The sequence below is a fragment of the Astatotilapia calliptera genome, chromosome 8, assembly GCF_900246225.1.
Source record: "Astatotilapia calliptera chromosome 8, fAstCal1.2, whole genome shotgun sequence".
Taxonomy (NCBI): domain Eukaryota; kingdom Metazoa; phylum Chordata; class Actinopteri; order Cichliformes; family Cichlidae; genus Astatotilapia; species Astatotilapia calliptera.
Genome location: NC_039309.1, coordinates 4,836,729 through 4,864,054, shown reverse-complemented (window position 1 = coordinate 4,864,054; position 27,326 = coordinate 4,836,729). Strand labels below are relative to the sequence as shown.

The following is a 27,326-nucleotide window of genomic DNA, read 5'->3' as shown; positions in this document are numbered from 1 at the left end:
TGTCTGAATTTACAGTTATTTTTTCATTGACATACTGTATTAACACAACTGATCTGAAATCACACAAAAAACATAAAATCCTAGTAGTAGTTTTTTTTTTTAACTGTAAAAACCACAAACATGTTTAGTAAATTATTTTCACAACTTCAAATGCAAATATAAATTGTACATTTTGAAAACTTATGCATACATTTTGTAAACAATAAAGTTATATACAACTATTTATCTAAAAATGCAGCCAACACATCTGGTGTTTGTTTTAAAAAAAAAAAAATTGTACAGGCATTTAAAAATACTACTATAACTAAAACGAAAAAAAAATTTGGTGTTACGAGAGGAGAAAACCACAGGGATAAACCCTGCAGGCCTCTAAATAGGTCTTTCACTTCTCTGGCTTTCCACCTGGAGACAGTTTACATTGCACACTAAGTATACCCTAACTCTAAGATCTAAAAAAAATAATCTTAACCCCCCCCCCCCCACCAAAAAAAAAAAAAAAATCACTATGAGGGTGTCCAAATTCATAGGCGACACCATCACACCCAAAACCTCCCCTTCTTCCTAATCATACGAAACCCACGTGTTGCCGTTTCCACCAATAGGAAAGAGGTGGCTATTTTTCCTTATTTACTGTTTTCGCGCTGTCCTTAGAAGACGCTTTTTTTCTCTTTATGTGCAAAAATGTTATGTTGTAGACATTGAAAGAAATATTATATATTATAATTTGGCTCTTTAAAAATCTTCTGGGTGTGGAGCTTCTTTATGAAAACTAAAAACCTGACAGGACATCTCGGTCTCCATAGGGTGGCAGTAGCGGAGTAGCAGTAGCAGCGGAGGTACCAATCAGCCTGCCTGATGACTGAGGAAGAAGAGCGGAGCACACAATGCACTGCACGGTTGACAAGGGTTGTGTCTCCCTGGTTTTCGCGATAAATCTCCAGTTCAGTACAAACTCTCGAAGAGGCAGCAGTGGAACCGACCTGTTTCTTTCTTTATAACCTACACACTGGATTTATCGAGGGAAAAAAAGAATTCGGTGACCGGAAACGACGGCGATTGGTCAAGCTTCTCCTAAACATTGGATTACAGAGGCTGCATGAAGGAGCTGCCCAGCCCAACGGGGCTCGGCCGACACCCTCGTTTATGGAAATCGACCCCGAGGCTTTGATGCTTGGGCCTCGGTTTTTTTCCTTTATGATGGAGGCGGAACGACTCAACAGTTTTATGTGAAGGAGAGGGATATTATTTCGTGGATAATTCGTAGAATAAAAACCCGCTTCCGTATTCTTCCTGCTTCCTCTTAAAAAATTAGAGATAGTTGGTTGTTGCTAACAGCTGGATTGGCTAACGCTGACTAGCATCCATGCTAATGTTACGTCTTTCTTTTGATGCGACTCAGCTACCACTATCGGCCATCAACAACCCGACAGGAGAAGATTTTGCCCTCTTGGCTGCTGATTATTAGTTATATTCACACTCCACAGCCCGGCTTATCAGTGTTTACAGAAACGTTTTAAGAATAAAGTTGTATTCTTAGTTTGTCGGGCTTATATTATTATAAATTGAATTAGCCGCGTATAGGCTAACTGACGTTCGCTAACAGCAGCCATTTACTATTTAAAGTAAAGCAGACAGCTCTTTTTATTCCTCGTAAGGCGTAAATTAGAGTAACTGTCAGTATTAAACGTTCAGTTTCACAGTAATATGCAACGTCTCGTAATAGTCGTTATCAGGCCTGGCTAACTAGCTAATCAATTTGCTACTAATTTTGTCAGCGTGTGCAGAAATTAAGGAAATCACAAACAGTTTGTTGATTTAATCTGTGCCGAAAACAGCATTATTTTCAATCTGTTACTCCTGCGGAGGCAATCTCGCCCTGCTTTGGGTGTAACACAGCCAGACTTGTGTTTTATTGTTTACATGTTTACAACTTGTGTGGTTATCGCTTGGATTTCCTGCTAGCTAGCACGCTAGCTAACGTTAGCCGTCAACGACACACAATCAGCGATGTCCTGACATTCGCGTTAATGTCGCCGATGTTTTGAATTCCCATGTGGATGTAAGTTTGTTTTCAGATTTCAGAAATGACACTAACATTTCGCCGAGAGAACGGCACTGATGCCAGCAGCATACTGCTGTCAGAGGACGGTAAATAATAGCCACTGGTTTCCATTAACGCCATTTTAACAGAGGTTCTCGGAGAGGGCCTGTGTGGTGGTGTTTTTATTCGCGGTTCGGTACTTTCAACCGGGCCGGGACTTGCGTAAAAAAGTGCCTTTGGGAATCTCACCTAAGTTGCGAAAAGGAGGTGGCATTTGAACATGGAGGGCCCGAGCCGAAACACCGGATTCAGGCAGAGCCGGCGATCCCGTTCCCAGCGCGACAGGGAGCGGCGGAGGAGGCGAGTGGATCTGGCCGAGGAGCGGGCCACATCCCTGTCCTCGGGCTCCGATCGGGAGGCATGTGGGACCAACAGCGTGCTGGGTCCCGGTGGGAGAGAGTGCCGACCAGGGTTTGGCAGACACAGGCCTCCACGCCGGAGGAAGAGGGAGTCTGTGTCCTGCGAGGAAGAAATCATTGATGGCTTCGCTATTGCGAGCTTCATCAGCTTGGAGGCTCTGGAGGTGATTGTCATAATTTGGTGTTTTTTACACCCCACTAATCAGCTGTTATTCATGTGTACTTTCAGCGTTAGTGTTCGGTGGGGATTTGGCACCCTCCTTTCCTCTAATTTATTAAATAATCACCATCCTCGTAGGTGGTTGCTTTAATACTCATCTTTGTAAATTAAATCATCCAAGGGTGTGAAGGGATGCAGATTGAGCCCCTAAAGCGTGACAACAATCCACTCCCCAATCCTCTGATGGCTCCTGGAGAGGCCTCAATTATTCATGATCTAATTTTTTAGAGGTGTTGATGAGCTGTGAAGTGGCCTTTGTAGATAAAGCAAGAACAAGAAAAACATTAAGAAAAGATCGTTTAACTATTTTCTGAGTTTGCGCTGTCACAAAGCTTTTCTTCAGACTCTCAAGATTTAAAGTCAGGACGCATATCGATGTCAGTACCTCATATTGAATCCAGTTTTGATTCTAAAGGTGTTAAATAAACCAGTAAATGCAGATAATACTGACTCTATGCCCCCAAGTCACCCCAAAATGCCCATTTGGAAAAGAACAGTCCCTGATATGTATTTGATGGGTTTTCTGGCTCAAAATTAGGCCTTTGATGGGTGACTACACGCATAAGCATGACTGATTCCCATATAGTCATAAAAAGTGTATGTGTTTCCTGAGTTTTCCCTATGTGATAAAAAGCATGTGCCAAAGGTAGATCAAGTTAAACCCAACTTCAAAAAAAACTGTACTGCTTTGGCCCTTTGGTGGAAGACCAATTTTTTGTATGTACGTAGCAAAAAAAGTACATTTTACATTTAATTATTTACAAGATGTTGGCATGTGGTAATTTGTGGATAATCTTTGATAGTAGTTTAATCTGCCTTTGTGCTGATGTCATTTGCGTGCGTCTTACATCTGCATCAGTTTGAGGAAGCAAATTATTTGCCAATAGGTCCCACAGTAAAACTGCCCATTCACACACATACAGCTGCGCTGTTCTTCTAGGTAACTTCATTTTACAGTCAAATGGACCCATGAAGTATTAGAAACTGCTAACAGAGAAAAAGGAAAGAGACCTGCCAAAAAATTTACTGCTCTATACCAATGAAACGTCGTAAGTCCCTTTTTGTTAAAAAAAAAAGAAAAAAAGAAACCATATCCTGTCTGTAGTTTTTCTGTAAAACATTTTTAAAAAGGGACTTTTCCAAATTAGACAAACAGACTGTGTTAGTTTGCATGAATTTACCTGCAAGTCATGCTGAGTTTATTTGCCTTTTTAAGTGTAATCTAAGTAGTTTTGCTCAAAATGACCCCATGGAAGTGACTAATAACGATTGGTCTGTAGTTAAGGCACACAGTTTGTGTAACTTTACTAATCAACTAACTAATATGTTAGTTTTCTTTTTAATTTTGGCCATTGAAAACACAAATATATTTAAACTTGAATAAAAGTTGGGCCTAATATAAAATAAAACTCGTTAATGTTTTAAATGTGGGGCATACAGTGCTGTATGCCAGTCAAATGTTTAAAAAAACCCAACAAAAAACTAGCAATTTTTAGATCTCAGGTATAAGGAAATGTATATTTAATGTGGCTCTTTTTGGTGAAGGAAAATCAGCATAAACTAAACTTTTATAAGTGGGTTCAATTTACTCCAGTTTAAAATGCATTTTTATTTTTCAAATAGCTGAAAATCACATACTGCATAGCTTTTGCGGTAAGCGTAGGTGAACCAGTCATGCTTATTTTTTTTTGCAGTCACTCCTGAAAGACGAGAAATATCCTGCATATGCGTGTCATATCAGAGTTGTGCCGTCTGAAAAACGTGCCTTTGGTGGTGACTAACAGTGATCAGTCCGGATGTAGTTAAGGCAAAGAGTCTGTGGGACCATACTCAACAGAAGTCTGCAGATTTTCCTGTATTTTAGGACTCACTGTAAATGGTTATTTCTGTCAAATAAGATTAAAAAAAATTGTCAACTTAAAGCAAAATCAACATCAACTTTCAATGTAATTTGATTGATTTGCTCCATTGAACCTTTTCACCATTACTCTCTTTGACCTTTATATTGTTTGTGACATTCCAGCAACTGGTTAAATTTATCAGCAGTTTTCTGAAAGAGTGATTTTTTTTCCCCCCCCTGTTTAAATAATTTTGTTGTTGTAATTTGTCGTTGCCTTGAGGGCTGATACTTTCCAGCAGTTCGTCAAAGAAAGGCGACAAGGCTGAATAATGATTGTTTGTAGCGGAGATGCGTTACTCGTCTCACCGCTCCGCTGATTTTTCTTCTCACTGCTGGGGGTATATAAGTAGGGAAGATAAATGGCCAGAAAAATGAGAAACCATGTACACTCCTTACTGTAGATTTTTCTCAGAAAGGTATTGATTAAACTCTTGAGTAATTGTTTAGACTGTAAGTTGTTATATCAATTTTATTTATCCTCTATAGAGAAATTTTGGTTGCTCTTAAAGACACATGTTAAGTTCTTTTAACCAGTTTAACAATCAGTTTCTTTTTCTCAAGCAATTTGGACATTTTTCTTCATTAAATGGTCCAAATATTTCAGTCAAATAAGGTTGTTACCTGAAGTTATTCCTCAAAGACTTATTGTGAGCCAAGAAAAATCTCATACATATTTATTTATTGCATATCAAAGTTTTTATTTGCTTAAAATGTGCTGTTGGGGGGTGACTGCATACCTAAATATGATTGGGTTGCATGTAATAAAGAGGGAAAAAGTATTACCTTATATTCTTTGGTAAAAACTCTGGACACCACAGGTAAAAGACGCCCTTTGAAAGGGAGGTCATGTACAATGCTTCAGTTAAATATATTGTCAAAACAAGCAATATAATTGAGTCCACACACAAACAGCTCCAGTAATATCCTCATGCTGGCTCATCTTTTTTTTTTTTCTTCTATTTTTATGAACAGCAAAAATTAGGACTAATAAGCCTGTAGCTTGCCTTTGGGTCTTTGGCCTCAGGCTTACACATTAATGCTTATTTATCCACATTTAAATCCACATATTTTTTCTCCTCCTTATCAGATGGACTGTTCTTTGAAGCCCAGTCAGCGAACTGATATGCTGGGAAGGAGGAACAAGGGGAAGAGAGGGCCGGAGGAGAACGGCGGAGGACCGCTGTCAGAGCCGGAGGAAGGAGCCCCGCCCAGCAGCTATTGGAATAATAGTAGAAATAAGAGAAGAAAGATAGAGGTGAAACTGACTTTACTACCATGTTAGATGTCACTGAGATAATTCCTAATCAAACACACAATGTTTATACTTCTGTAGCGGTAATCACCTGTATATCCTGCTATTGAGAAAATGACCTTGTAAAACAGGTTCACATTCACGCTCTTGCACGAATTTTGACAACACCCATCGTCCAGGCAGTCCAGAGTGATTAATCACATCCATGAAAGGTTTAGAGCTAACTGAAACTCACTGAAGCTTATTTTATTCCTTTTTTCCCCCCTTAGGGGCAACCTCTGGAGACTGGCTATATTGTAAGTTTCTTTTCTGCTAATGTCCAGTGTTTCCCACACAGACTTTATTTGGGCATGCCTCATTTACTAGACATGAAGCTCTACACAGTATAGCCTGCCATTACTTAAATTGCATACTTTTATTTCTTAGCGTATTAACAGTGTCATAATTATAACATTTGTTTAACTAATCCGACATAACAATCTTTCTCTACTCTGTCCATGAGTGCACTGCTGTAAAGGAAAAGGCTGCGCTTTGTTTAGAACACAGAACATATTAAATGTTATGAAAATATCCAATTTTATCATTCGTGACAAACATTATCTGTATGTCATAGACTTAAAAATCATGTGGTCCACATGGTAACAAGGAGACAAAATAATTTAAAAATTTCTGAAACTATTACAATAATACTTGATGGAACAAATAGTGAAGTAAAAAATATAAATGGAAAAAGCAAAGAAAAGTTGGAATCCATGTATTTCTGCTTGCATGCACACAGGCATACGTGGATGTGCAGACTGTGTCCGCTGATGTGTTGCAAAGCATGCCCAGCAGGTTTTAGTTTCCATTAGATTGATCTAATCTCTTCCTGTTAAGATCAGTCTAAATAGTTGAGCTTGTCTCAAACTTGAGATATAACTGGAGGCATTTCCCCTGGAAAAAAAAGGGTTTAGATTTATTGATCTACTAAAGTAGATATAAATCCCTTCTGGGTTGCATTGGGAAGGCCACAGTGTTAAAAACATGCAGAGCTACCTGCTCGGGGGGGGGGGTCCCTTGTGAATAGGGGAGCAGCCAAAAATAGACTTGCGCTGAGAGAATGGGATGATTGATTTACATGAGGACAATCCTGCTTGCTCTCATTTTAATCCCTCTGATGTCTAAATCATCATCTGTGACAGCCCCAACTCTAGCTCCTGTCCCTGTATTACAAGAAAGGCAGAAACGACTTTACATGTTTGTTTTCTTTGGACACCTGTTATGATGTGACACTATAACAGAAATACAACAGGCAGAGCTGAAGATGCTAAGAGTGACCAGGATGGACAGGATTAGAAACGAGTATTTCCGAGGGACAGCTCAGGTTGAGCAGTTTGGAAACCAAAGTTAGAGAGGTGAAGCTGAGGTGGTTTGGACATGTGCAGAGGAGGGATAGTGGATATACTAGGCAGGAGGAAAAGAGGAAGAGCTCAGAGGAAGTTCATGTAAAGGAGGGGACACACACACACACACACAGGGTTGGTGTGACAGGAGGATTCAAGGGGTGGATGGAGGCAGATAATCTGCTGTGGCAACCCTTAAAAGCAGCAGCCAAAATAAGAAGAATTGTCATTTAGAATGATTAATGTCTTTATCCTGAGATAACAAGACTTTGGAGTTTGGCTTGAAAGTGAAGCTGGGACGAGAGGCAGTTTATTATCACTCTGCTATTTATTATCATAACGTGTACATAATCTAATTTATTTAAGAAAATGTGTGCCCCACAGATAGTTTACTTTGCGAGTCATGTCACTGTGATTTAAAAAGTTAATCTGAAAACATGGTAAATGAATTGGAAAATGTAAAACCGGGAACATGGTGGGAAATAAAACAAATGAATCTAAAATATGAGGAATCAAGGCAAAATATTAATAAGAAAAAGAATAGAATAAACCCCACTAGGTTAATATTTTAAAATATAATTCTGTGGGGAAACACTGTTGTGATGAAGTTGGTTTACATTCATTGGCTGACATATTGTAATAAACATAAATGTTTTCTTCTGCCTTATTTTCCTCTTTCAGTGTGACACAGAGAGTGACACAGGAGACAAGGTGTGTGTTGTTTACCAATATTCTTATCAAGAGTTTCCATGTTTGGTTATGTTTGTGTAGATAAAATTATTATTATTATTATTAGAGGGATCCTACCACAGTCATGTTCTCTTCAGTTGTAATCTTAAAAAATGTGTTGATTAAAATGGAGACTCGTTCTAATAAAATCCTCCTCTTGTTTTCCCGTGTAGGCCTCCGACAATGACATGGATCCAGTGTTCACAGTCAGCACTAGGAAAGGTTTGAGAAATTTACTATTGGCATTTCTTTCCTGCTGCTTTACATTCAGGAAACGCTGAACTGATGTGTCAGTCAGTGGGCTCCCACAGGGCTAAACTTAGATCTTAACAGAAAACGAGTTAAACAGGCTCAATTGTTTTCGTTCTTTTAGTTATTACACAAAGTGGAGCTGATTAAAATCTGCAGATAATGAAATGAGAGAATACAGACATGTGCTGCATACGGAAACATGAGGTGGAAGGAAACGTTAGAAAAATATTTTGGAGACCTGGAGAGGGTACAGAAGATGGTATCGTCACTGTCTGAGACTTCTTTTAATCTCCAGCAAAAGTATTGTTAGATTTAAAATAGAACCCACTTCCTTTTTGTTTCATTTACCTCAGTTTATTTTATTAAGATAAGAAAATACCATCTTAAATACAAACTAAAGAAGACAAAGAGCCACTGCTACTCTGCATTAAAAGGAGCTGCTTAAGGTGGTTTGGGTATCTGACTCAGACAACACCTCCTAAATGAGGCGTTTTACGCATGCCTGCTGTGGAGGAGACCCAGAAAACGCCTTCTTATCCCCCACCAGAAGAAGTGGGGGAGCTGGCTGGGTGAGGAGGTCTGGGCCTGTCTTAGACTGTTAGACTGAGACTCTGATCCGGACCTGGAAAAGTGATATAAAATGGATGGATGGATAAACCCATCAGTGGTTATTCAGTTTTGTTGGATGTATTCATCAAAGGAACAATTATGAAAACAATTATAAACATAAATGTGTATGCTTTGTAAACCTTTCAGAAGCTTAGTGGTCCAGATCAGACTCCTTCACTCCCAGTATCACAGTCACAGGTAGAAAGGGGTGCATCCAAAGTCCTTCTAGAAACAAGTTCAGCCACCCTGACAGCCCTTCTGTACATTTATTTAGATGCCTTATTTAAATTAACTTTAATTTAAATGGTCATTCTGATATAATAAACTGCATTTCTGCAACCACTAGTAAAATATGATTTTAAAAAATCATTTTGTCATAACTTATACTTGGTGTTTAGTTTCATGACATGACTTATTTCGGCAGAGACACCATGCTAATTCTTGTTCTGGACAGGAATTAAAGAAAAGCCAAGAAAACGGTTATGTTTTTAACCAGTTTTGTTAAATTAACTTGACTAAACATGGACATAACAGCAAGCAGGACAAACGCCATCTCCTAAAGATGTTCCCATAAATGGCACTGAAATGTTGTTAGAGACGCAGCAAAGATTTTTAATATATGACTGTTTAGTTTCAAACATTTACCCGCCTGTGGCAGATGGCTGATCATCTTTTTTTCTGCTGCATACTCAGATCCAGGTCCATGTTTTTATGGTTAATTGATTAGGTTATTAAAAACTGTGTACCACTCTGTCTTTGACTTCTAAGGAACATGAGGCTAAAACACTGAGATGGCAGTTAGTTTGCAGGAATTCATGCTGACAGTGGAGGTGGGGGCAAAAAAGTATTTAATCAGGTTGGAACATCGGATTGTTGCGTCCAAATTTTTTAACTTTGGGTTTAATCACACTCAAGTGGTCAAGCCAGTTTTGGCTGTTCTGAGGGTGTTTTGCTTTGGAAGACCTTTGTCCTTCCTGCAGGAGTTGAGAAATTGCTGACTGGTTTTCTCTTCTCTCAGTTGTCGATCCCGCCCCTTCAAACACGGGCTCATCTGTGGGCAAAAGCTGCCCGTCTCTGCCGGTGCGCTTTGGTGGCGTCTCACGGTTAATGGTGACTCCACGGGTGTCTGGGCTGGAGCGAAGTCAGGAGAAAAACCTGGAGCCACACTTCCCTGAGCCGGTTTCTTCTTCTACCTCTTCCCCCTTCTTCCCCGGCCTGCCTTCCCACTCTCCGGTCACGGTGCCCCGGTCCAGCCCAGTCAACGGCGGCAGCCGCCACAACAGCAGCCCCCCGCTCTCCAAACCCAAGCCCTCTTTGCCCCCTCGAACTCAATCCATCTACAACAGGTATGAAACATACTGAAAACTGAAGCTCAATTTCTTCTTTCATCCCTCTGATGTTGTCTTCTACATCTCTTTGGCTCAACTGTTGTGTTTTGTGTTTGTGTTTTCTCGGCGGCAGCAGCACCCCAGTCAAGCCTCAACCGTCTGCTTCATCTGTCGGGACTTCCTCATCTTCCATTCTTCCCCCACCTCCTTCCGCCAGTGTTTCTCTGCCCTTCTCAAGGGGCTCAGGATCCTCAGGGCCTCTCCGACCCCCATCCCGAACCAGCTCTGGAGCATTGTTCACATCCTCACCTGGCCTTCCTCCGCCTCCACCTCTGCTGCAAGGTACAGCTCACCCGACAGAAGCGGGTACAGCAAAACAGAAATGCTTCATTTCACCGTTTCAGTTGTTTATGGGAATGTGATGACTAATGTGTTGCAAAAATAAACCAAACCCAGACTTCCCCAGGCGGTTGTCTGGGTTTGTCTGGGGTGTTGAGGAAGTTGTGTATTGATGAACTGAGATCGGGTCTCATAAGCACAGCATGTGTTGCATAAAGTAGAAGTTGCATGTAAGTATCACTTCAGTAGTTGTAACTCTTTTGTTCATGTATCTGTGAGATTAACTTTAGTTTATGTTTCCCACACACATACCTGGTTTATTAACCTTTATGAGTATTTGGCAACAATTTTAGGATTTGTTTTTCTTTTCATCTGGCAAAAGGAAATCATGAGCAACCAGCTCTTATTTTGAAAGTTGAGCCATCCTTTGGTTCTCATGTTTTCAGCTTTGTTTATGGCCACTGTGTTGGTTGTGGTGCACACCAATTATCATTGTTCTCACAGATCTGTAACCATTTATACAGACCTGGCAGTCTTTTCCTAAACGATGGGTGTCACAACTCAGAGAAAACCTCAACTTCAGTACTGACACAGGAATAGAAGAAGTCAAAACAGGAAGCAGAATGATTAGAGGGTTTTTTTTGTTTTCTTTTCTTTTCCCAAAGCTGTTGTTTCAGTATCTGCCCCTCTTATAATCTCTCCGAACTCCTCCCTTGATATAGAATTCAAATGACAGTAGAGACTGACCCACTTGCACACTTGTCTCAGCCTGGTAAAAATTAGCAGTAATATAACACCAAAGCCTGGTGCACGCCTGCATATTTTTAATTTTTTTTTGTCACTCTTTGTGTGCTCGACCATTCGTAAGGGCAACTGCTGTTGCAGCTTTCATCAATATCTATTAGCTGCTTCCACAAAGAGGATCTTGTGCACTCTGTGATATAAGTGCAAACCCTTGAGAAAACCTGGGCTGTAACAAGTGTTTATTTCCACCTATAGTTTTTATCAACAACCTTTTTTTTCCTGACATCAACAAGACAAATATCTAAATAAAAACTGAGGCAGGAGAACAAAAACTATGATGGCACGAAAACACGAAATGCAACACGAAATGTGGCAGAGAGATGAGATCCAATCAGAAGTAATCTGCTTGTGTGGTAAGATTAGACGTGTACATTTGAGTTGCCCTCAGGAAATCTTTTCAACTAGCGCCCATGCTCCCTGTTTCTCACAAAAATGCAACAAAATGACACATGGACACATTTTGTATTTGATGCTGAGGAAAATAAGACTTTAGAAACTCTATGGAGGAATTCTCATTGTTAAAAACACAGCAAACTTTTACACTTTATATTAACTGAATAAACTTTATTTTTAGTCTACTATAAGCTTATGACCTTTAGTCCACTCAAACTGAAGAAATTTAGTGTCTTAAATTCTGATTAATTTATATCTTGATGCACAAGCTCACGCAAAAGACCCTTAAGAGTCAGCTACGTCGTAGGCTCCGCATAGATTCAAGGCAGAAGTCTAAATAAGCTTGATTGGAGCTTGAACTTGTGGATGACTGGTTGGTGTGCGTCTATGCTGAACTTGCAAGCAGCTACAGAGCAGAATAAGGGCTACCTGTGCCAGATGCAGTTGTGGTGGTGTAGTTAGTTCTTCTGCTAGATAAGACTCCCTGAAGAAGCAGGTAATGAATAATTTGGTGCTTGATAAACAAAATATTCACAGATCAGAAGATTTACCTCCACACATCCCTTTTAAGCATTGTTTGAATTTCTGAACTTGACCGCCAGTGTAAACAGAATTTTATGTTCTTTAATTTATTTTCCCGTTGCCTTCCACTAATTACTGCCTCGTTATTCCAGCAGAGCGTGAGGGCAGACGCAGCGTCCCCGGGGCTGAAAATAACCCGGCAGGCCGCTCCACTCCAGGAGGCCCAGCAGCGCCGAGCTCCACGCAGGGCTCATCGAGCCGGACGTCTCAGAACCAGACGAGCATCCCGGCGATGGCGTTCCAGTTCCATCAGCACAACCACCAGCACCAACACACGCACACGCATCAACACTTCACGCCCTTCCTGACCCCAGCTACGGCGTCTCCGATGGTGAGAGAGACTCTGCTGTTTTACTCCTGTTTTAAACTCCACTGCAGCTGGAATGTGTTGACCCATCTCAACTGTTTTTGTCTTTTTAGTTCGATAAGTACCCAGGCAAAATGGACGGGCTGTACCGACACACTGTGAGTATCTGAGAATAGTGCATGGAAACGGGAACTAAAACTGTAGGCATATTTTGAAAGTCGTGTACCGGCCACTAAGGTGTGTTTGTGTTTGTGCCAGATCTACCCAACGTACACGCCGCCCTCAGTGCAGGGTATTCAGATTCCCCCTCCTCCTCCTCCTCCTCCTGGGCATTTCAGCTCATTGCAAGGGGCATTTCAGCCAAAGGTGAGGAAAACTCTCCTTGTGTCTGTGTGTTAGCATGATGTTGTTTTTTTTTTTGTTGTTTTTTTTTCAGGCGATAACTTCCACGTCACGGTTTATTTGAGCTCCCTGCGATGACAATGTCACAGTGTCACAAGCACTAGAGGCAAATTTGCCAACAATCCAGTTTTTCGCAGGTTTAAACGAGGAAGCTTATATTTTAAGTTCCTCGTTTTGTTGTTTCTCCCAGAAACTCCAGTAATTTCGACCAGTAACCTATCACACTCAAGTTGGAATAACTATAATAAATGCATCCGTTTGCCTTAGGGCTCAGTCACACCGGTTCTAGAGGTCTGTGTGAGTGATCCCTACTGTTTGGAGAGTTGCTTGAAAGCAAGTGCAAATAATTTGGCGTCAGCTGTACAATTTACAGGTGCCAGGTTTTTGGTGATTCGCCCTCTCCAGCAACCACTGGCCAGATGCACATTTTTGCAGCCAGAGCGTCACAGATAGGTCCCTAGTGTGTGACTGAGTCCTTAAGTGTTTTATTTGACAGAATTTGTTTGATAGAATTCAACACTTTCAGTGTAACCTGGGAACCCATAACCTGATTAAAATGGCACGTGTGCAGCTAACCTCTGCGCAGGCAGAAGAGTTAGATGCTGAATAAACTAGTTCACTGTTGACCCATATGTGCGATGTGTTTGATGTGTGCCACGTCCCAGTAGGGAAACGGCAACTTCATCTCCCCATTTGAAGCTGGTGGTGGTACAACCGCTAAAATGAATTGCAAAAGGATGTTTTGTCATAGCGTAGAGGTGCAGGCAGATGATTTCCTGTAAAGCAAGAAATGTCAAATTTTTGTTATGAAGTAATAAAATTTAAGTGCCTTTGTTTTTAATAATGTTGATTGACATTTTGCTAATTTAATCAGGAATGCCTGAAGCCTGTTTTCTGGTCATTTTCTTCTGTTTACATGTAAATTATGTGTATTTGTTGCCTGTTGAGCTTAACGGGCTTTTTGCAACCATTGCCAAATGTTGATCGGGTACTTGACAAATCTAAATCTTCCTTTTATGAGAAGGAAACAACTTGAACTTAATTTGAACCTTACCAAGGACGTCCAGGTGGTGTTAATGAAGTAAATCCAGTGCACTGTGAATTTGTGTCTCAGCCACTCAAACAATTTTGGTTTTGAACTATATTTCAAATAAAACTAGATGTAGAAAAAAAATAACATTTGCAGCCAATTTTTCTACCAAATTAAGCAGCTGAAAAGGCAGACCAGACCAGAGTGCAAAAAATATTTCTTTAAAGTGGCACGTTCCTATTCTGCATCAGTGCGTTTTTATCTGTCACATCAAATCCTGGATTTTCAAATCTAAATGTTGACAGGTATGACTAGAGGCTAGTCGAATGAGCGGCACTCATCTAACAGCATGGGTGCTTTAGTTAACTGACTTCCTAAGGCTCTTGCAGTGTCTCTTGGGTTTGACCTGGCTGCATTAGTTAGAGTAAAAATACATTAATGTTAGCGCTAAGAGAGCAAAGAATAACGCCAGGTGTAGGCTGTGGCTCATGTGTTTGTGCTGTGTCAGTGATAGCCTCTTTGTCCCTCAGGGAACGGGTCCTGATATACAACGATTTGGGGTTGTGCCTTCCCACCTGCAGCCCAAAGACCCCAGGGTAAGGACACTGCGCTTTACTCTCGCGATGGCAAATTTGCAGTATAGGCTAGGATGTGCTGCAGCACAGTCACTACAGCAGAAACTACTCCTGAGAAAGAGCAAGATGTGCAGATTAAAAGTGGTTTTACACTTCTCTTCTCTTGTAGCTTACTGAACACTTTGGGACATCAACATTGAAAATCACAAATGTAAGCAGAAACAGATGTTTTTGAATCCCTCTGCTCCTTTCAGTTCTTTAGTCTGCATCACTGTCTCACAACTTCACGCACTCTTTGCACTAATCTCACTTGTAATCTTGACTACTACTGGTCTATTTTCTGCTCTTGCACACTCGGTTAGATTTTTCAGACCTAGAAATTATGCTATGATGTATGCGGTTATTCTTTTCACCGCCTTTCCTTTTTTAAAAATATATACATAACCAAACTTGAGCCGGGCCCCAGATTTTAACTTTTTCTCCTGCTGCAAAACCTCAAGCTTGTATGGAGGTTAGAAAAGATATTCTTGAACTGCAGGATCTGCCTCTGTGTACAAAGGCTTTAAAGTTGTAGATTCAAGATTTGTAGAATAACACAGTGTCTTTTTTGTGCTGCGCAGAAACCAGGAAAATGGTGTGCTATGCATGTTCAGGTGGCCTACATGATCCACAACCATCAGAGAAAAGTAAAGGTGAGTGTCTCTTACTGACATCATGTGGGGAGAGATTTAATTGCCACTATGCAAAGATGACAGTATGAGGTTTAACTCTTCTGCCCTTCATTCAGCTCATGCAGGCTGATCCTCACAAACTGGACTTCCGCAGTGACCCGTTGGCCCGTTTTTCTGGAGCTGGCGGACTGGGTCCAATGCCCTTACCTCCTGCTCATGACCTGACCAGACCTCCCAGTCTGTTCTCAGCTGCAGGTGCATGCCTTTTAATGTTTCGGTGTCCCAGCTGGTAAAATGTAATTTATTTATTTATGTCTGTGCACAGATTGTTGCTGTAAATAATGTGCAACAAGACAAACAGGATTCAGGCTGTCAGTGTCTTTAAAATCATAATTCTTTGTGGATTTAATGGTTAACAAGTGCAAATCTGTGCTTTAGACTAGCGTGTGAACATTGCATTTACAAATCCAGGCTTCTTCAGTATCCTCACAACTGAATTTCTCGTATTCTGCCAAGAAATTTAAAACTACATAAACAAAAATTATAAATCCCAGCCGTCACATCCCTAAGTAAATACTGCTAATACTACAACTTGTTTGCTATTGCAGCTGTATTGGTGTTTAATGGATTTGAAGCTAGTCAACAAAGTATGTGCAACATCTGCAAGTACTGCTCTAGAATTGCACAAGATGGCAAAAAACACAAACAGCGGTGATAAGTCCAAGACAACGAACACTGGAGAGGAATAAAACAAATCAAGAAAAACCCCTCAAAAGATTTAAAAGTGAAAACAACAATCAAAGCTTGGTGCATTTAATTATTTAAAATGAATAAAGAAAAATTTACTAGTTTTCCTAGATAATATCAATATTATATTCCTTATTGATAATACAATTATATTAAAAGTATACCATATGAAATGTTAAATGAATGACGTCACTGTTTGCAACCAGAGCAGCAACCAAAAGTTGTTTGTTTTTTTTTTTTTTTTGATTCAGTTTGAGATGAGTTTCCTCATTTCAGTTTAGTTTTTATTATTATTTTTAAGGTTTTGTTTTTTGTAGTTGCGTTATTAGTAGTTGTTGCTTTAAATGTTATAACTGGGACCAAAAGAGTGAGCTTTAGGCTGATGGTGGTGATTCTGTGGTCAGTTTAAGAATACTTTTTCGAACTTATCAGCGAATCAGGGCCAAAGATGTGATCGGTTTCTTCTGATGTCTCTGATCACTCTTGGACTTTGTGTCCTTCTGTAGCTTTGCTGTTTGGTGTGTGAGTAGCATGTTGAGCTTGATTTGAATATTCTTGACATATTTTTTTTGTTTTGTTTTATTATCTCTTTCCCTCAGGTCCAGTCAATCCACCCTCGGCTCCTTTCATCTCTCCATCAGCGCCACACTCCTCTTTCCTCGCACCGACTCCACACTTGGGTAAAATCAGTTCAAACTTGAAAGATTTTTATTTTTAACTCATGACAGTAACGTTTTTTTATAAATGTTTAGTTGATGAAACCAGGATTTTAGCTTGTTGTTGTAAAACTGTTTTTAATGGTTGTGTTTTAGATCTGTATGGCCGATCGCCGTCCTTCACCCCGCTGGGAGCTCTGGGTTCTGGTGCCTTTGGAGGACTTGGGAGTCCAACACTGGGTCAGTTTCTCAGCATCTCTACGCCTGATGTGCAAAGCTTAAAGGATCAGTTCAGAGTCTTTCAAATCTACCTGAATGTAGCCCTCACATGTCACACGGATGTTGAAAGAGTTTCTGCGGGCTTCTTAGTTCTTACTTCCAAATCAAAATTAAAGGTGTAAAAGTGCCTCTGCTCCACAGTTTGGCTCAGTCCAGATAAAACTGAACCACAGCTCGGTGTCCTTGTAGTGTAGAGAAAGTGTTTTTTGGATGGTTCACGCTTGGTCTAACAACATTACAACAACAGTTAACATTTTCTCACGGGCCAATAGAAGCCTTGCCATTGTCTATGAGGGAAAACAGTCCTTTCAGGTCATGTTACAGATCGTATTGAATAAAAAAGGAAGTCTATCCAGTCAGATCAACCTTAAAACCCCAACTAGACCAAAGGAGCGTTTATTTATAATTCTCTTGGCAAACTAAAACCCCCGAACACAAAGCTCATCGCACACCGCTTTGTAGCTTGGCTACTAGCAGACATTTTAGTCTCTAACTACATAGGTAACCTGGAATGTGTTCACCACCCCTCACGTCAATCAGGAATATTCTTCACTCCTAGTCATTGTCCCGTTAGTCACTCACCTCGAAGTTGATCGTTGGGACCTGCCCTCCTCCCGTCACTAGTAATAGTTTTGCTGGATTTCTTTGACCTCTCGTGGCTTACTGTTGACACCACTTGAACCTTTATAACATTGACATATACAGCTGGGCTCAACCTCACTAATGGTAGTGTTGGCTTAACCGATGCTCAGTAATGGTCTAAAACCTAACAAACAAAAACACTAACTCGATGATGTTGGTGTTGCTTTTCTTGGATTCCTTTGACAACATGTTGGCCTCTTAAATAAGTTCTTGAGCTAAACTGTTCTGAGCTGCGTTTGGGTCACCGTAATCGTTCCATTTCACCACACAGCCCAGTAGGTGATCTTTTCCTAAAGGTTCAAAATCCACAGTTTGTGCAAACATCGAACAACACTTCAGCAGTCAGATGAATATAATGAATTGGATGTCTTCTCCCTGGCTGTTGTACAACAGGTACTGTGTGCTAATAACCTGATGAAATTATCAGGAAGTATCTCAGCTCTGTGCCTCGACAGGGAAATGCTGCTTGGGGAAGCATGTGGAGGGGAAACTGCCAAATATCTGTTTGGCTATCTCAAACTACTGAAGATAAACTTGGAAATTCATGTGGATTTTGCCCCCTCGTGTTTTAGTGTAGTCTCACATTTAATGGCTCATGTAGACAGGTGGGATAATTATAGTCAGCAGCAATTCAGCATATGTGTGACATGTGTGTTAAAACAGGTATTTAAATATCCAAACTGATCCTTTAAGTCCTGCTTCAGTGCGTGAGCTTTCTTAATGGTGTGTGTAGTGTTTCCACCTGGGTGACTGAGTTTTTGGAGTCTGTAATGATTTAATTTAATTGCCAAAGAAACATCTTAATTGTTTAGTTTAAGGACAGACCAAACTAGTCTTCACTCATGTAGTGCAGCGAGGGGCTGTCACGATACTTGATGTCAGCTAGAGGTAAAGTTACAGGATCGAGGAGTCTGGAGGTCTCCCATTGAAGGATGTGAAGCACTATAGGACAATTGTAGTTTAAAAAAAAGTCAAATCATTGCAATTCTATCAGTCACACTGATCTGTAATGTTGCTTAGAGCCTTTCAGGCTGAAAACTGGCCTGATGAGGGACTACTGTAAATGAAAGCACGACTGGCCTGAATGCTGTTAATGCTGTTAGGTCTAAGTTTTTATTCTAACCTTGTGCTATCAGAATTTGGGGAAAAAATTCTACTGAAATTCTAACAAGCTAATAGCACAAAATGGCTTAAATAAGGATTAAAATTATATAAAGATCAATAAAATGGAATACAATAAAACACCTGTATTATATATTATGGTAATAATAAACAAATCTGGAATCAAAATAAATACAATGAAGTAAAACAAGCACAGATTTAAACAAAAATATGAACTAATATTATTGTATAAAATAAGATATTAAAATTACTTTTACTTTAAAGAACTGAGTGGGTTTTTTTAACCTTACTTACCAGATGTCTCTGTATTTCCTTATTTCTGACTGTTTAATAAACAAATGTATTTTATTCTGATATAAGTGAAACTCCAATTAAAAACAAAAAACCTTTTTTTTTTTTTTTTTTTTTTTTCTTTAATCCCAACAAATTCAACTTAATTATACTGGATTTTTTTTCCTGTATCTGTGTATATTTAAAAAACAAAACAAACAAAAAACCCCTCCAAAAAACTGAGAACTACCCAAGATGCTTGGCATCTTTCCTCTGAGGAAAATAACCAGAAGTATTATTTATTTATACTTTTTTTTTTTTTTTTTTTTGTGTAATGGGCTTTAATTTGCTCAAGCATAAATACTTTTGGTCTATCAAAAATCTAAAAATATCAGGTTAATGCCCAGACAACTTAACAAAGACCTCTTTGCTTTAACTACATGTGGCACAGTCGTGGTTGCTTGGTATGTGTGGCCAGTTTTAATTCAATTCAGTTTTATTTAATACAGCGCCAAATCACAACACCAGTCGCCTCAAGGCGCTTTATATTGTAAAGTAGAGCCTACAATAACTGACAGTAGATCAGCTGTGCAGTGTTGACACTTCAGTCACATTTTGAGTTTTGATTTTGAAATGTGACGTTATCGTGCCACCCCTTACTGCAACACGTAAGATTAAATTAATCTTTAAATTGTAAAAACATCTGTCTGGGTGTGTTGGGGCATTTACTGTGCTAGTGAGACGACGATGATGATGATGATGATGAAGAAAGGAGGAGGAGATGGTTTTGACTTGTTGATTTGCACGACTGCTGGTTCACTCTGATTGGGAGCTTCTCTTTATGTCATAATTGTGTTTTCATGCATATAAGCTTGCGTTTTCTAACCTGAGGTGGCCTCCCCTGCCTAAAGTTTTACTGATTGATTTGATCTGCAGCTGCTACTTCTTTTAGATTTACATTTAACAGTCTTATCTGCTCCTGTGGTGTGGGTGTTGGGCTAGCCGTTAGCTTCAGTAAAAACAGAAACTGAGGAGGTGGCTGATAAACATTCAGCATAGCCTGACACACTCATAAGAGAGATTTATGATGGTACCTGGTTACCTTCCCTGAAGCCAGTCGGTATAATTTGGGGAACTGAGCTCCTGTAACCCAGCCTCTCATTACTACTGTCTGTCTGTACAGCTTTGAGTGTTGACCAGGTTTGAATTTTTAACACTCAAAGGTCACAGTTTGGTATTTAACTTAAATTTAGGCTCATTATTTGTGCAAAATGTAAAGATTGTTAGTATACCCGAGGGGTTGTAAAGTCAGATAAATTAAGGTAAACTTTGAAGAAAGATCCATTTAGAAATGCCCTAAATTAAGTTGACTATAGCTTCAGAGATGCACAAACGTTTTTCAGCATCTGTTTTTGATTAAACTTTATTGTAAGCGTCCAAACAGACTGTAGAGAGACGCACGGTGACTGGCTGACTGACTCAACCCATGTATTGTGTGGATTTGGCTGCAGGAAGGCCAAATAATATTACTGAACACTCTCATATCTATTAGATATTACCACATCTATTATTGAAGCTGTAGAAAATGTAAAAGGAAAAACAAGCTTGCTGAGACTAGGCATAAGACTAAGCTTTACATGTGCTACAGCTGAGTCACTGCTGACTTCTGGCTTCATACAAGGTTGGAGAGGGAAAGTTCACACAACTTCCTCTAGTTTATATTCTTCCTGTCCTGCTTGGCCAAAGTGTACTGTCACGGTCCAGAGGAGATGCAGGAGCCTTGTTCCCTCTCAGACAATGTGAATTAAAGTAATTAAAAAAAATATTTCTGGACATTTTATCCAATGAAACAAAACCTACCCTGGCTTTAAGTAAGAATTTAACTGAAAATCCATCTTATCAGCTTTAGATACCAGACTATTTGGATATTATTTGGTTGGTTTAGAGATTACATCCCCAGCCCTATGTTTTTACTTTCATTACTGGTACAGGTTTTGGGATGTTAGCCAAAAGTTTAGAGTTTAAACCCTGAGCCGTCCTTTTGCTTGTGAGTAGGGTAAACTAGTCTTCGAGCTCGGGCCGAGGTGTTTGTCATCATGCTTTTCTCCCCTCTTAATGCTTTTCTTTCCTGTCTCATAGCACAGCTACAGCTCAGCAGTCACTGTCACAGAGACATGCTGTGCTGGGCTTTGTCACTGATATACAAGTAAAAGGTTGGATGCATTAATTTGAGTAACGAGAAAGTCAAGTCCACCATGAACGTATGGATTTCTGTCCAATTGGAAAACAATCAGGGTTTGTTGGGAGGTTGTCCCATTGTTTAGTTGTGTTTGATCAACTAGACAAAGCTGGGCGAGTTAATAAAAGTACCCAGTACTAAACTATATCAATTAAAGGGTTACAAGAGGGTTGATTGTTTAGCAAGGGTCAATTTCTTTTGAAGATTTCCTTTGTATGTGCTGCAGAAGAGGGTGTTGAAGGAAGTTAAGCGTTAAATAACTGGACTTGTTACTGAGAGGTGTTTTTACTGCTTTCAGTTTGAACTGCTACTTTCTAAAATAATATTAGATGCTAACAATAATACTTGGTGTAAAGCATGTGTTTTTACAACCAGTAGATTATCAAATATTTAATGTGAAAGTCAAAGGTGAAGATTTGCCTGTAGTGTTTTCTAACATAAAAAAAAATGTGTTTCATTTGCAGCCGGCTCCGTCTTTGGTCCTAAAGACTCACCAGCCAGTGTAGTCGGGGGCTTGTCTACCCCAAACCATCATGATCCGTGGAACCGTCTCCATGGTGGCCCGCCTGGATTCTCCGCCGGACCCAGCTGGGCTAAAGGAGCAGATAGGAGGGACGAGAGGGAACGAGTGAAGGAAGGCGAGAGAAGAGACATCCCTCACATCAAGGATGAAAAGGACAGGTATGAAATTAAACTGGTTTTAAGTCAGTGTAGGTTCTAAGTCATCCAGGTCATGGGAATCTTAACTGCTTGAGTTAAGGCAGCTGGACTTTGAACTACCAGCCATCTACAAGTCTTGAGATCTATTCTTACATCATTTACTTGATGGCAAGGTTGGCTCGTCGACTTCATGAAACTAAAAGTTCATTTGTCTTTAACTTAAGCCTTTAAGGCTAATTTATAAATAAAACAATACATTTTTTCTGTATTGTGTGGCATTATTTAGTGTTAATCTCGTCTCTGCAAATAGAATGCAAAAGTAATCACTCTGGGCCAGACTAAAAGCATGTTATTCCACAGTGAAGCATTACAAAGATAGGACAGCTGCTGGGCTTAACTGTGTTACCCCTGTTGGGTATAGTAGTCTGTAGGTAATGCCTTTGATGGTAAGGAGGCTGTAAGACTTGCAGTAAGATGCCTCAGGGGGATCAATGCAGTGCAAGTACAAAAAGTTATGTCCCCTTCGTTTTCAAAGCTATCCACTGGGCACGATTGGATGGTGGGTCATATGTTGGACTTCCCTGTTCCATGGTGTCCTGCTTGTTTTGCTTGGCTTTCACTCACAAACCCAAACACATGCCTATGACATGAGATACAAATGCACAATTAAGTCTTTGACGATGGCTGAAAGATTCATTCAGTCGTTTTATTTTACATGCATGAATACAGTCATGTTGGAAACCCACAAATATTCGCTTCTAACAACCAACCAAACAAGAAACAGTACAGCTGATACCTTGAGTCAAGTTACAGTTGCATATATTGACTTACCAGGATATCCACAGAGGTTTAATACATTTCAATGCTGCCTTTATTTAAACTACTTATTAAAAAAAATATCTGTATGCTTGACCGTGAGTTGTTGCAGACCAGCCAGCAGCAGGCAGAGAAGGGAACAGAGAGGAAAAACTTTTGAGTGTGTGAATTTACTAAATTAATGAACACGTTTGAGCTTGCATTAAAACCACAGACAGACAGCTGTTTATTCTAACAGTGGTGAACACAGCGCCCTTTAACAGCTGAGGTTGTGGGAAGGGAGTCTCTCTTATTGTGTTAGACAAGTTATTTACCTCGAGAAAAGTGTAAACCGTTACCAGCAGGTGCAGGGGAGGGAAATAATTATAGATCACCTGCTGAATTTGTAAGTTTGCTCACTCATAAAGAAATAAGCAGCTTCTAATTTTTATGGTCGTTTCATTTTAGCGGAGAGAGACAGAAACTTGACCAAAACTCCAGAAAAAACACACTACATAAAAATTACAAATTGACTTGCATGTCATTGAGTGAAAAAAGTATTTGATCTCCAACTACCCAAGCAGAATACTGGCTCACATAGATTGTAATCCCAGTCAATCAATTACAGATACTCCTGCCCTCATCTTGTTATGTATAAAGCACACGTGTCCACACGTTGATTTTCTTCCATTACGCTATTTTGGTGAGAAAATAGTGCTGTCAAGAGATGTCAGGGAAAGCTTGTAGTCCTGCAAGAAGCTTGGTGGGAAGGTGGGAACTGTTGGTGCGATTATTCAGAAATGGCAGAAACATAAAATACGTTTGCAGCCCAAAACTGCACGGGAGGAGCTTGTTAATGATCTGAAAGCAGTTGGGACCAGTTAGCAAGAACACCATTGGTAACACACTACACCATGACCCAAAAAGCACCATCCCCACAGTTGAGCACGGAGGTGGAAACATTATGCTTTGGGGCTGTTTTTTGTGCTAAGGGTATGCGACGATTTCACCTCACTTAGTGGCCAATGATTGGACCCATGTACTGTAAATTCTTGGACGAGAACCTCCTTCCCTCAGCTAGAAGACTGAAAATGGGTTTTCCAGAATGACAATGGCCCAAAACGTACCACCAAGGCAGCCAAAGAAGAAGCACATTAAGGTCATGGAGTGGCCTAGCCAGTCTCCAGACCTCAGTCTTATAGAAAACCTGTGGAGGGAGTAGAAGCTTCAGGCAGCAGCCAAGACACCTATTGGATTCAGTTTCTGTAAAGAGCAGTGGTCCAGAATTCCTCTTGAGATGTGTGCAGACCTGGTGACAAACTACAAGAAACACCACTGTGCTTGTCAACAAGGGTTTCTTCACCAAGTACTAAGTCATATTTTGCTTGAGGATTAAATACTTATTAAACAATCTATACTTTTTGTTGAATGCGTATTTTCTGGACTTTTTTTCCAATCTTGTGTCTCCCTCCACTAGAATAAAAGAATCAAAATATTAGAGACAGTTCATTTCTTTTAAAGTGAGCAAACTTGCTGCAGTGTAACGTTCACAGAACTGGAAACTGAATTAAATTGTAATCTATGTGGAAAACTGGTGTGGCAGGTATTAAGCTCTACTGCTTCAGGCCTCTAGTTTTAATATTAAAAATACAAATATCAGGAGCTTGAATGTTGTTTAAATATCTTCCAGCTGCTTAAAAATCTAGCATCCCCTGAACTTTGTATGCTTTTTGTTTTGCAGAGACATGCTGTACGGCCCACCTGTGAGGATATCTCCAGTCGGTCCTTCCTATAAGCCCCGCAGCAGCACCCCAGTCTCACACATCAATGGCCACAGCAGCACCCTGGGGGGGACCATTGGACCTATTGAGGACCTGACACGCAGCTTAAACAGAGACAGAGACCGCGATAGAGACAGAGATGTGGAGAAGAGGCCAGTGCTGTCTACGTCTTCAAGGGGGCCTCCTCTTGGATCTTCTTCTTTAGTAGCAGACAGGGACAGGCCGCGGTCTTCCTCATCTTCTGTGCTCACTCCTCCCCCACCTTCTAACCGCTCTGCCCAATCTCCCTTGGACCTGTACCCCCGCTCAATGGCTTCCACACCGCACAACTCCCACAACGAGTCCTCGCACTCCCAAAGAGACGGTAGCCTTCCCTCTTCCTCCACTGCTTCCTCTTCTGTTTCTTCATTGTCTCAGACCAAGAAGCCTGATCGGACCTCGACGCCCCAGTCCAAACCTTCCATGCAAATTCAAGTGAAACAGGAGCGGAAGGAGGAGCCGGAGCACATCCCCATCTCCCACCATCCCCTAGCACCCAGCCACAGCTTTGACCGCCCCAACAGCCATCCTCACCACCCCAGTTCTGGCACCCCTTCTTCTTCCTCTTTATCTCTGACTCCTACTCCAGGTGTCCCTCTCCCACCACCTACTCCAAACCCACCTTCGCACCAGCAGATGTCCCTGCTGGAACGCACAAGAACCATTGAAGCATATCTGGGGGGCGCAGTGGGTCCTGGAGGGTTGGTAGTCGGTCCTGGTGGTGAACGTTTTCCCCACGGTCCACCTCAAGGACCATCACAGGGCGCACATAGCTTCCCTTGGGACCCGTGGAGGGAGCAGCAACATCAGCATCGTAGGGAGGCTTTAGCATTTCGGTCAGACCATCACCTAGCCCTGCGACCTGAACATCACCTGGCTCAGCTGTTCCGGCATCAGCGCCTTTTTGAGGCAGAAAGGGCCGCTGTAGCCGCAGCAGTGGTGCCCCACCCACAGCCTTCTACCTCTAATGCCTCCTCTGCTGTTTGCCCCGACTTCAGCCTCATGGCGCATCCCTTTGATCGCCATCCTCAGCTCGGACCCCCAGGAGGTGGGCTGATGGATGAGGAGCAGCGGATCCAGATCTTTAGGGAAGACTATCGTAATTTAATGCACCTGCACCTCCCTCCTGGCTCTCACCTGTCCAGCCCCTCTCACGCTGCTACTGCCCCTCACCTGGATCAGCTTCACCCTCTCGCCCACTCTCTCCCTCCGGGAGCTTCTGGTGCTCACCAGCACCACCCGGGCTTCTACTCCCGCCTCACCCCGCTCATCCCACCCCACATGGCCAACGGTATCCTGGCAAAGACCACGGCGGGCTTGGTGGGACCTCTTCAGGTGGGGGCGCCGCCTCCGCTCATTCCGTCCGTCACCAATCGGTCGGCCACACCCCCCCGCAGCTCTAGACTCGCAGGTCCAGGTGAGCTGGCACTGTACAGCGCCCACAAAGACGCAGAATCCAGATAGTACAGGGACAACACTGGAGGAGATTAAGGGAAATGTCAGGATCACTGTGCTGCTCTCAACCTGCCCCTTTTCCTCTTGCAGACTACTAAACCCCGACCTTCCAATTACACAACCAAACCACCCCCGCACCCCTCCAAACAATGTTTAAAAACAAAAAAGGAAGGAGGTGATGGCAGGAAGGGGAAAAAGCAAGGCATGGAATAAGCCCAATGGTTCTATCATTGCAATTTAAAGGTACATGGTTTCTGTGCATCCTTGGTGTATTTTTATTTTATACTGAAAGTTTTCAGAAGAGGCAGAGGACAGCTTTTTCATTTGTCAGGTGAATTATTTTCCATACTTTTTTTTTTTTCTTAAGCAAGCCTTTTCCACGTGGATTTGGAAACGACTTCCAGAGGGGATAAATGCCCAGGGGTTTGTTTGTCCACGGCTTGGTTAATTTATGGGATACTTCAAAGCCCTCCGCTACATGTATCAACCCTGCTTTTAGGTGTTGTGGGTGAGGGTTTATTTTGGAAATACAGTGGTAAAGTGGTCCTCTCTTCTGTTTTTGTTGGTGTGTCACTGCGCAAAGACAGATTACCGATGAGACCATTTCACGAAGATCATTCAGCATCGTACCTCAGTTTCCTGCTTTACCCCCCAAAATCCAACTTCAGACCCCTCAGCTTCAATTTTGACATTGTTTTGAAAAAACTTTTTGTTTTTCTTTGTTGGTTTTCAAAGGATGAATGGCGAAATGAACTGTGCTACACTGTGAACACAGTGTCTTTAGAGCTTCCTGTAAGTGTTTCCCAGTCTCCTCTTGAATATACGAGCAGGACCAGATTATAGTAGTCTAGAGAAATTGCCTTTGTAATTATTATTCTTAACATTAATTATCTTCTATAATAATAAATATATTCACTGTTATGTTATTTGTCATTGTTTTGGGTATCAACCAGTACTCTGTCCCCGGGTAGTAATGTTTCAAATCATCCAGAAAGGCCTGCTTCACAAAAAATTCTTCAGTGCTTGTGAACATTAAAGCCGCATCCATCGCAACCTCTGGCCTCTTCAAGAATCTCATCTGTGACTATAATGCTAAGAGAGAGAGAGGTTTGCCTGTGCGTCTCACTGGTTGTGTGTGTTATATCCATTTGGGAGTATGGGAGCCTTGTACATTGAACTGTCGAGTTGTTTCTTCAACAAAAGTAAGTTATATACACGGATAAGTGGGACGTGTGCTGAAGAACTGAAAAGGAAAAAAAACATATAAGGACTGTCAAAAGACAACTAGCAGTGGGTATCCTGAGAGGGAAAAGACTGGGTCGATTATTTTAATATGACCGTTTTATACCTTTCGAACCCCTCCCCTAGAGACCACAAAGAATAATTATTAAATGAATTGTTGTTTA

The 27,326-nt window shown here is 41.1% G+C and overlaps 1 protein-coding gene across 4 annotated transcripts; it reads left to right on the top strand.

Annotated features, from left to right (window-relative positions):
• Positions 1-711: 711 nt before the first annotated feature.
• On the top strand, positions 712-27,326 carry fbrs (fibrosin). 4 transcript variants are annotated; one of them, XM_026178032.1, is made up of 18 exons: positions 712-2,624; positions 5,668-5,835; positions 6,102-6,128; positions 7,896-7,925; positions 8,117-8,165; positions 9,823-10,150; positions 10,266-10,474; positions 12,346-12,581; positions 12,671-12,715; positions 12,816-12,923; positions 14,520-14,585; positions 14,734-14,775; positions 15,185-15,256; positions 15,352-15,490; positions 16,582-16,662; positions 16,795-16,878; positions 21,655-21,871; positions 24,387-27,326. In XM_026178032.1, the coding sequence occupies exons 1-18, from the start codon at positions 2,322-2,324 to the stop codon at positions 25,927-25,929; spliced, it is 3,747 nt and encodes a 1,248-aa protein (XP_026033817.1). In that variant the 5' UTR covers positions 712-2,321; the 3' UTR covers positions 25,930-27,326. The 4 variants fall into 4 exon arrangements, with proteins under 4 accessions (XP_026033817.1, XP_026033818.1, XP_026033815.1 ...); XM_026178030.1 differs by having other exon boundaries at positions 713-2,624; positions 12,343-12,581; XM_026178031.1 differs by having other exon boundaries at positions 715-2,624; positions 10,269-10,474; positions 12,343-12,581.

Bases quoted from the DNA above. Each gene is read 5' to 3' on its own strand.
- fbrs (XM_026178030.1), top strand. From the start codon at position 2,322: ATGGAGGGCCCGAGCCGAAACACCGGATTCAGGCAGAGCCGGCGATCC. The intron at 5,836-6,101 runs GTGAAACTGACT...TTCCCCCCTTAG, and splicing joins ATAAGAGAAGAAAGATAGAG to GGGCAACCTCTGGAGACTGG. The intron at 10,151-10,265 runs GTATGAAACATA...TCTCGGCGGCAG, and splicing joins ACTCAATCCATCTACAACAG to CAGCACCCCAGTCAAGCCTC.